We start from the raw sequence: 11,111 nt of genomic DNA on the forward strand, positions 1-11,111 counted from the left end.
GTAGGTGTATTCAATTCCCAGCCAGGGTAGAAACATTGGGCATGTTTCTTTACACCTGTTGTCTATGTTCACCCATCAGTAAATGGGTACCTGGGTGTTAGCTCCAACAACAATGGAAGAGTCAGTTTCATGCTGTCCTTTTTCTATCAATTAATTGCTTAACTTACTTGCTACAGGCATCTGCAGGTATCTGCAGGCATGGAAAATCTGGAAAAACAGATGGGACTTGCAACTATGACCACCCTAGAAAATGCCGTGCCCATATGACAACAGGAAAATGCAAACTCCCTTCCTGTAAGCTTTTTCACCCTGAAATGTGTACCTCTTCAGTACAGGAAAGACTGTGCTATAACTTAAATTGCCAGGCACACCATCTAAAGGGGACAAAAAGATACAAAACATCCAGGCCATGGGAAAATCTGGGTAGCCACAGCCACTCAAGAGGGAGAGGTTTTTAAGTGCCAGGAAGGAAAAAAAAACTGGCAGGAAATGGCAGAAATCGTACACCAAATCCAGTCACTTATGGAGTGGAACCACAGTCGATGGCCTCCACTCCAAACCAACAGATACAGATACTAATGCCGGAAAAAAAATCCCCCCCCAGTACCAACAATACCACCAGTCCGATGACATTCTTCTTTGCAAATATACAGGGTCTAAAGCCAGCAACAAACAACAAAATGCCTCTCATCCGTGGACTGCTTGCAGAGGCAAATGCAATGTTCATGGCTTTCACTGAGACCCACATAAAGGATCACTTGGACAACGAAATATGGATCCCAGGTTACAACCTATACAGATGTGACAGAGTGAACAGGCAAAAGGGGGGGTTGGCCTGTACATCGCAGAGTCACTTATTTGCACAGAACTGCTTAATGCCTCAAATGATGTAGTGGAAGTTTTAGCAGTAAAGATCGAGAACCAAAACCTAGTCATTGTGGTAGTCTACAAGCCTCCGGATGCAACGTCTTAGCAATTCCAGGAACAGCTGTTAAAAATTGACCACTGTCTGGAAAATCTGTCAGCTCCTGCCCCCAACATCTTGCTCCTGGGGGATTTCAACTTAAGGCACCTAAAATGGAGGAATATAGCAAATAATATTGTGAGGGAAAAGTAGGCATAAGTGGGGTTAAGGTTGTTCAGGCAACCAGGAACCATTAGTGAGTTACGTCGTGCACCCCCTCTCCCTCTGGCGGGCTGGGGCGAAACTAGTTCTTGGTGTCCGATTTGTTAAAATTTCTACTCCTGGTAATATTGACCTTACCTGGTGTAGGTTGAAGTTTGGAGAGTCACTTCACCTCCACTCTTCTCCTAATTAGGTAGGGTGATCTACCAGGAGTATTACTGTTTGTTCCTTTCTTTTGTTTGCTGGTTACCAGTAATGATTTTGGCATTTATCATTCTTTTCCATTCTTAAATGTTATATTATTATGACCATTGGTAACCAGTTTATTTTTTCTTATTACCAGCTCTGTTCCTGGCGTGGTCATCCAGGATAGACGCCAGATAAAGGAGCAAGACATTTGTTAATGAGACTTATTAACATTATTGGACTACTACTGGCCCTTACCTGTTCTTCTTGTGGTGCTCCATCCAAGTGGTAGGAGATTCCAGAACATCGGACTATCACCATCCGCCCAGGATAACCTACATCAATAATATCAGAAGATCTATCCAGGGCCTTACCTACTCCTGCCCAACTACAAGAACCGAAGGCCATTTTTTTTATTATATTTAAATTTTAAGTAAAATCCTCAAAAATCATTATTCTTATTTTTCCTAGTCGTTTCTTTATTTATTTTTCCATTAGTTTCTTTTGTTCAGATGGAAGGCGTTCCACTGACAATGGCGACCTTGCCAGGATCCGACTCTTGAAGCAACATCGTCCTGATGGTTCAACTGGTTGTGAGTATAACATTTAAGATAGAAAAAGGTGAGTTAGTTGAGGTGTCAAGTCATTACTGGTAGTCTGGTTGACTTACCGTTGTTTGGTTCTAAGGTTCGGTTTAGAAGTTTACCTATTTGTTGGACCTGGGGAACTTTGATAATAACCCCTCCTGTGTGAACCGTGTGTATTTTGCTTAGTGAAGGCTATTGGGCCCACAAGTGTATCTTCCAGGGAGAAATAGTTATTTTATTTTCTACTTTGGGAAGTTTAAAGTGTGCGGACTGTGTCCCTCTTTTGTAACAGACGTTCCTGTTAGTTTTAATTAAGACAGTTGAAGTTGGGTGCGTAATATTTCTTTTTACAAGATGGATTCTTCAGATTTCTGGTTGAAAGCTGGAAAGGAAATGGGATTTACTGGACAAAGCCTTGATAATTACATTACTGCTAAAATAGCTATTGTAAAGAAAGAGGAACAGGAAAAAGAACGGGAAAGATTAGCTCGAGAGGAGAAAAAGGAACAGGAAAGACTAGCTCGAGAGGAAAAAAAAGAACAGGAAAGACTAGCTTTTGAAGAGAAAAGACTAGCTCGGGAAGAGAAAAAGGAACAGGAAAGACTAGCTCGGGAAGAAAAAAGACTAGCTCGAGAAGAGAAAAAGGAACAGGAAAGACTAGCTCGGGAGGATAAACTCGAACAGGAAAGGATAGCTAGAGAAGATAGAGTTCAGGCTAAGCAGAGGGAGTTAGAACAATCAAGGTTGGAATTAGAAGCCAAGAAGATAGAACTATCTAAGCAGAAAATAGATGAAGGGGTACTAGAATACCCTTCCCAAGAACCTAATATTAGGATGCCACAAATACCACCTTTCTCAGAACAAGATGACATAGCGGCATATATTACTCGATTCGAGAGTACTGCTACTCTCTGTGACTGGCCAGCAGATTCTTGGGCTACTAGGCTTGGCTTACTACTGTCAGGTTCAGCATTAAATGTTTATTCCACTCTACCCTCTGATGTTATTTCTAGTTATAGCCTGCTGAAGAAAGCTATACTTCAGGCTTTCAAAAAAACTACTCATCATTACAGGTCAGAGTTTAGACACATTAAAATAACTCCTAATTAAAATTATATGCAATTCTTGACAACACTTTTCAGATTATTTGATTCGTGGATTGATAGTGCTGAGGCTGACCACGATTTCGAATCTTTACGAGACCTGATGGTAAGAGATCAATTCCTTTCTTCTGTAAACTCTGACTTACGAATATTCATTAAAGAAAGAAACATTCATACGGCTGCGGAAATGGCACAAGCTGCTGATATATATGCGTGCGCTCATAATAGCTACCCTAAAGAGCGTAGCAGATATAAGCCTGTTGTGCCTAAGCAATCTGAGGGATCCAAACCCTCCATACCAAGGAATTCCACGGCCTTCACAGTAAAGTGTTTCAACTGTAATGAATGGGGTCATAGAAGGCCCGACTGTCCTAAGAAAAAAGGTGAAAATATCGGTAAATGTTTCGCCGAATCTAATATAAACGCACCTTTTAGTGAAGGTACAGTCAATGGCATGAATGTGTCAACCATTCTTATAGACACTGGATGTTCCTGTATTGTTATCTCAAGTAAGCTTTTCCCTAACCTAGATTCTTCACGTTATAAGTCCACTAAATTAACTGACTATTTAGGAAGAAGCAATTCTTTTCCAACAGTCAGATGTTTCGTTAGGTGCAAATGGTTCTCAGGATGGGTAGATGCCGTAGTTGCCCCGATAACCTTGTGTTCTGTTTTGGTTGGGAACATACAAGGGGCTACTTTCCCATCTGAAAAGGACTGTTTGGAATTTGGAGTTTCCAAGGAAGGGTTGGAACCTAGTATCTCTTTCTTCACAGATAGTTCCAGATGAGATTCAGTTGGATAACTTAAATCAGAGAGCTGATGGTCACGAAACTCCGGTAACACCTTTAGTAAGTCAGTCACTTAAACTGGACAATGCAGACACCAGTGGAAAACGTGTGGCACAATCTTTTCAACAACTAGACACAATTAACGTCCTTACCAGAGCTCAGTCTAAGGTAAAACCTATCCACCCATTACAGTGTAGTTCTTTCCAAAGGAAAGCCAATTGAGCTGTCTTACATAGATTTAGAGGGTCTTCAAAAGACTTGTCCTTCCTTAGAGGAATCTCGGAAGTTAGCTTTAAATGGCAAGGTGATACAGAGAAAGAAATTTTCTTACAAGTTTGAGTTCAAACACGATCTTTTGTACAAGACTATAGTGTCTGCGGACAAACCCAATGACGTTGGTCGAAGCCTGTTAGTCATTCCGCAGGATTGCCGGGAAACCATTTTAAAGATTTCTCATGACCTACCAGTCTCTGGCCATTTTTCACATAGGAAGACCTATAATAAAATCAAGGACCTATATTTCTGGCCTAGTATGTCCTCTGACATCTATAAGTACTGCAGATCATGTCACATATGTCAACTTTCCACGCAAAAGGGTAGAACTAGGAGAGTTCCTATGGTAAAGATGCCAATTTTCTCAGTCCCTTTTGCAAGGGTTACAGTAGATATAGTTGGTCCCATCACACCTCGCTCATCAGGAGGTCATAAATATATTTTAACTATGACTGACTATGTGTCCAGCTTCCCAGAGGCGGTACCCTTAAAATCCATTACGTCCATAGAAGTCGCAGAAGCCTTATTTTCTATTTTTTCACGTGTAGGTATACCTCGTGAAATTCTGTCTGATAAAGGGGCACAATTCACTTCAGAATTAATGGAACACGTTTATCAACTTGTGGGTGTTAACCCTTTGAGGGTCGACAGGCCCTCTCCGAAACTCGTTCTCAGGGTCGGCCAAATTTAAAAAAAAAAAAAAATTATTTTCTCTTATGAAAAGATAGAGAATCTTTTCCCGATCATAAAGGCACCAAAAGTTTGAAATTTGATAGAAAACTTATGGAATTATCCTCTCGCAAAGTTAACGGTCTCGGCGATGTTTACGCATCGGCGATTTTGCCCACTTTGAGCCCCATTTTTGGCCAATTTCACTGTACTAGTCGACAAAAAACATGAATATTTCGCTAGAACTCCATTTTTTCTATCGAATGGGTGCAAGAAACCACCCATTTATGAAATTCAACTATCCAGTACAGTGGTCAGAATTTAGCAATTTTGCCAATTTCACACAAATTTCAAAAGATGCCAATTTCCGAATAGGGTCCAGAATAAACAAGAAAGACATTCCTGGCACTAAAATGACATTTCCTCTAGTCACGTCTCAAGGCCCCTCTTATATTCTTTTGCTTTCCACTTTGAATTTTTATTCTCACAAAAAATATAAGATTTACTGTTATGCAGACTACTGCATTAGTATAAAAAATGGTATAAATATTATTGGTGCACTTGTGAAAGAATATTAGACTCACCAGTTGACGTGTATTGCACGCTTGGCACGATTTGTTTACTTTTGAAGTTTGGTAAAAATCGAACATTTCTGCTACTTTGAGCTCAATTTCAAGGCACCTTTCATTGTAAAACCAGTCAAAATCATCTCAATTTCTGTAATATGTCTTCCATTCTATAAAATGAGACCAAGAAAACTAGAATACAACAATAAATACCATACAAAAATACACTGCAAAGTCGCTGATTTATTCCAAAAAAATGGTCAAAGTTTTTTTTTTTCTCATTATGCACTGTGTGCTGCAGGATTTTTTTTAGACTGTGCACACTGACCACATAGACCCATTCTTTCATATGAAGGCCTACCAGCTTTCTCCCACTAGATTTGAGGCCGCTAGAATTTATGCGTACTAGTACGTCAAAAACCCCTACGCGTAAGACGTACTAGTACGACCAAAAGCCTCAAAGGGTTAAACCTCTTTTCACTACACCTTACCATCCAATGTGTAACGGAAGAGTGGAGCGACAACATGCCATCCTAAAGTCAATATTAAAAAAACTATGTATTCTTAAACCAATGGACTGGCATAGATTTCTACCATGTGCTCTTTTCGCAATGCGCGAGATTCCAAGTGATTCCCTTGGTTATTCCCCTTTATGGGAGACAAGCTCGTGGACCACTATCTATTTTGAATGAACTTTGGTCCAAAGATATTAAACCTGAGATTCAAAACAGCTATCAGTTTCTTTTAGATCTAAGGGAAAGATTGGAAGAAACCGCCGATTTGGTCGGTAAAAACCTAGAGATGTCTATGGAAACGTACAAGACCTATTTTGACCATAAAAGCTCCAAGCATAAGTTTAATGTTGGTGATGAAAAGCAGGGGTGTCACTAGCACGTTAAGAGACCATACAATAAGTGTCAGGGGCCCGAGACTGTTCAACTGCCTCCCAGCACACATAAGGGGGATTACCAACAGACCCCTGGCAGTCTTCAAGCTGGCACTGGACAAGCACCTAAAGTCAGTTCCTGATCAGCCGGGCTGTGGCTCGTACGTTGGTTTGCGTGCAGCCAGCAGCAACAGCCTGGTTGATCAGGCTCTGATCCACCAGGAGGCCTGGTCACAGACCGGGCCGTGGGGGCGTTGACCCCCGGAACTCTCTCCAGGTAAACTCCAGATGAAGTTTTAGTTCTCCTACCTGACAAATCCAACAAATTGCTAATTACCGGGCGCGGACCGTATAAAGTAGTGAAGGTCTGTAATACGGTAGATTATATCTTTGATGTCAAGGGTAAAGAAAGAATGTATCACGTCAATATTTTGAAACGGTACCATTGAAGAGAATAAAGTTGGTAGAATTACCGACAATATGTAAAGTAAAAGGACACAAGTGTAACTAATGTGACATTTATTGTGGCAACGTTTTGCTCTCCAGGAGCTTTATCAAGCCATTACAAACAATACATGGACACAGAGGGTATATAAAGGCTCAGAGTGAGGTGTAATACTAGTGAGGTACCATTACTTTTGTCACTACTACTACTACTACTACCACTAGTGAACATCGAAATGGTACCTCACTAGTATTACACCTCACTCTGAGCCTTTATATACCCTCTGTGTCCATGTATTGTTTGTAATGGCTTGATAAAGCTCCTGGAGAGCGAAACGTTGCCACAATAAATGTCACATTAGTTGCACTTGTGTCCTTTTACTTTACATCGAAGAGAAGTTAATATTTGTGTAAATTCCTTTGACGAAGATACTACTTCTTACAGCGTGGTTACAAGTGGTGATTTGTATGAATGTAGAGTTTGTATTATAGATGATGAGTCTTTTACAGAATCGAAGGAACTACTAGATATCTTAACGCATGATCCCTCACCAAAGAAGTCAAATGTCAACATTAACAACGACTTGTCAAATAAACAAAAGTCTCAAGTAAGTGCCTTAGTAAATACATTTTCTGACGTATTCACAGAGGTACCAGGACTTACCACCACTATTGTACACAAGATTGAATTGTTGGATCATGAACCAGTAAGGCGGAAAATCTACCCTGTTCCCGTTCACTTACGGAAAACTTTTGATAATGAGGTTGACAAACTATTTAACTTAAATATCATAGAACCTTCGAAATCAGCTTTCTGTTCACCAGTTGTTATGGTTAAGAAACCCGATAATTCTTACCGACTGGCACAAGATTTTCGTTATTTAAATACTATAACTAAATGGGATGCAAAACCCATGCCAGTAATTGATCATGACTTGTATAAATTCCATGACTGCAAATTCTTCTCGGAGTTAGACATCTCACAAGCATACCATCAAGTGCCATTACACCCAGACTCGAAACCATACACTGCTTTCCCTACTCATAGAGGTCTAATGCAATATCGCACAATGCCTTTCGGCTTGGTTACCGTGTGTGCCACGTATATTAGGCTTATGAGAATACAGTGAACCCTCAACCAGCGATGGCATCGATTAACGATAAATCTGACTAGCGATACATTTTAATGCAAAAATTTTGCCTCGACTAGCGCTTAAAAACCCGACCAGCGCTATTCGTTCCGTACCATACGCGTCCACTTTGGCCTGAGCGCGCCTCACTTGTCCCTTTGGTGCCAGTGTTTACAAGCCAGCCAGCCACCGCGGTCGCTTCCAAACATACAACTGGAACATTTCATATTATCACAGCCTTTTTAGTGATTGCGCCTGCAAAATAAGTCACCATGGGCCCCAAGAAAGCTTCTAGTACCAACCCTACAGGAAAAAGGGTGAGAATTACTATGGAGATGAAGAAAGAGATCATTGATATGAAAGTGGAGTGCGTATCTCTGAGCTGGTCAGGTTGTATAATAAACCCCAATCAACCATCGCTACTATTGTGGGCAAGAAAACGGCAATCAAGGAAGCTGTTCTTGCCAAAGGTGCAACTATGTTTTCAAAACTGAGATCGCAAGTGATAGAAGATGTTGAGAGACTGTTATTGGTGTGGATAAACGAGAAACAAATAGCAGGAGACAGCATCTCTCAAGCGATCATATGTGAAAAGGCTAGGAAGTTGCATGACGATTTAATTAAAAAAATGCCAGCAACTAGTGATGTGAGTGAATTTAAGGCCAGCAAAGGTTGGTTTGAGAGATTTAAGAAGCGTAGTGGCATTCATAGTGTGATAAGGCATGGTGAGGATGCCAGTTCGGACCACAAATCGGCTGAAAATATGTGCAGGACTTCAAGGAGTACATAGACAGTGAAGGACTGAAACCTGAACAAGTGTTTAATTGTGACGAAACAGGACTGTTTTGGAAGAAAATGCCAAGCAGGACGTACATTACTCAGGAGGAAAAGGCACTCCCAGGACATAAGCCTATGAAAGACAGGCTTACTCTGTTGATGTGTGCCAATGCTAGTGGTGATTGCAAAGTGAAGCCTTTATTGGTGTATCACTCTGAAACCCCCAGAGTGTTCAGGAAAAACAATGTCCTCAAGGCTAATTTGTGTGTGCTGTGGAGGGCAAACAGTAAGGCATGGGTCACTAGGGACTTTTTCTATGACTGGTTACACCATGCATTTGCCCTCACTGTGAAAAATTACCTAATTGAAAAGAAATTAGACCTTAAGTGCCTCCTGGTATTAGACAATGCCCCTGGTCATCCTAGAGATGTGGCAGAGCGACTTTCTAGGGACATGAGCTTCATTAAGGTGAAGTTTTTGCCTCCTAATACCACTCCTCTCCTGCAGCCCATGGACCAGCAGGTTATTTCCAACTTCAAGAAACTGTACACAAAAGCTATGTTTGAAAGGTGCTTTGTAGTGACCTCAGAAACTCAACTGACTCTAAGAGAGTTTTGGAAAGATCATTTTGCCATCCTCAATTGTGTAAACATTATAGGTAAGGCTTGGGAGGAAGTGACTAAGAGGACCTTGAACTCTGCTTGGAAAAAACTGTGGACAGAATGTGTAGACAAAAGGGATTTTGAAGGATTTGAGGCTAACCCTGAGAATCCTATGCCAGTTGAGGAATCCATTGTGGCATTGAGGAAGTCCTTGGGGTTGGAGGTTAGTGGGGAGGATGTGGAAGAGTTGGTGGTGGAGGACAGTGAAGAACTAACCACTGATGAGCTGCTAGATCATCTTGAACAGCAAGAGGGCAGACCTGAGGAAACTGCTTCGGAGGAGGGGAGAGAGAAATTGAAGAAGTTGCCTACTTCTAAGATTAAGGAAATGTGTGCAAAGTGGCTTGAAGTGCAAACCTTTTTTGATGACAATCACCCTCACACAGCTACTGCAAGCCGTGTTGGCAACCTGTACACTGACAATGTTGTGAAACACTTTAGGAAAGTCATAAAGGAACGAGAGGTACAGGTATCTATGGACAGATATGTTGTGCGAGAGAAGTCCAGTAACTGAAGCTGGTCCTAGTGGCATCAAAAGAACAAGGGAAGTAACCCCAGAAAAAGACTTGCTGCCTCAAGTGCTAATGGAAGGGGATTCCCCTTCTAAACACTAACACCTCTCCCCTCCTCCCATCCCATCAATCATCACCAGATCTTCAATAAAGGTAAGTGTCATGTAACTGTGCATGTAATCTTCAGTTTGTGTGTATTAAAATTAATATTTCATGTGGTAAAAATTTTTTTTTTCAATACTTTTGGGTGTCTTGCACGGATTAATTTGATTTCCATTATTTCTTATGAGGAAAATTGAGTTGACTAACGATAATTTTGACTAACGATGAGCTCTCAGGAACGGATTAATATCGCTGGTTGAGGGTCCACTGTAGTTCTTTCTGATCTAAAGAATGTCTCAGTGTATTTTGATAATATTTATATCATGACACGTGTCTGGGAAGACCATCTAAATACACTATCGCTTGTTTTGAAAAGACTAAGAACTCATGGCCTTACAGTTAAACCACAAAAGTGCTTTCTTGGCTATCATAAGGTACAATACCTTGGGTTCATTATCTCTGACAACAACTTATCACCTCTTCCTAATAAGACTAAAGCCGTTTTAGAAAGTACATTCCCTGCTACCAAAAGGTTATTAAGAAGTTTCCTTGGATCTGTAAACTTCTATAGATGTTTTGTACCAAATTTAAGTAGTTTAACTTCAGTTCTTACAGACTATTTGAAAAAGGGTGTCAAGGAACCTCTTAGTTGTTCTGATGAAGCCATCCAAAGCTTCGAAGAAATTAAAAGGATATTTTCAAACCCCCCTGTCCTAAAATTACCAGATATTAATAAAATATTTTGTCTCCAAACAGATGCCTCCCATTCTGGACTCGGGGCTGTACTACTTCAATATTATGAGGAGACACCTTTCCCAGTATCTTTCGCCAGTAAGAAGCTTCTGCCCAGAGAAGAAAGATATTCCACTGTGGAGAAAGAATGTTATGCTTTAGTATGGGGTATAAGTAGATTTTAATACTACCTATACGGTAAACCCTTTGTGCTTGAAACAGATCACAAGCCACTGATGTACTTGGAAAACTTTAAAGGGTCAAATAGCAGACTCTTGAGATGGGCTCTGGCTATTCAGCCTTATAAGTTTAAAGTCGTTTATATTTCTGGCTCTGAAAACCACTTTTCAGATTGGCTGAGCCGAGGTTGTACATAGTTCTTTTCCCTCTGTTCTTTGACTTATTGACTCCGTCCATAAGTTTTGGAAGGGGGTATTGTGAGGGAAAAGTAGGCGTAAGTGGGGTTAAGGTTGTTCAGGCAACCAGGAACCATTAGTGAGTTACGTCGTGCACCCCCTCTCCCTCTGGCGGGCTGGGGCGAAACTAGTTCTTGGTGTCCGATTTG

General features: G+C 40.9%; 1 protein-coding gene across 2 annotated transcripts in view; it reads left to right on the top strand.

Moving 5' to 3' along the window:
- The window catches only part of LOC138850975 (E3 ubiquitin-protein ligase TRIM23-like), a 36,003-nt gene extending 30,323 nt beyond the window's left edge, over positions 1–5,680 (top strand). Inside the window, exon 4 of one of the 2 annotated variants that reach the window (XM_070097534.1) lies at positions 1,470–5,680. In XM_070097534.1, the coding sequence (XP_069953635.1) occupies positions 2,254–3,009 (756 nt within the window). In that variant the 5' untranslated portion in view covers positions 1,470–2,253 and the 3' untranslated portion in view covers positions 3,010–5,680. The remainder of the gene's footprint in view (positions 1–1,469) is intronic. The other variant, XM_070097540.1, reaches the window with a different exon arrangement.
- Positions 5,681–11,111: the final 5,431 nt, after the last annotated feature.

The sequence above is a fragment of the Cherax quadricarinatus genome, chromosome 4 (genome assembly GCF_038502225.1).
Source record: "Cherax quadricarinatus isolate ZL_2023a chromosome 4, ASM3850222v1, whole genome shotgun sequence".
In the NCBI taxonomy this organism is placed as follows: domain Eukaryota; kingdom Metazoa; phylum Arthropoda; class Malacostraca; order Decapoda; family Parastacidae; genus Cherax; species Cherax quadricarinatus.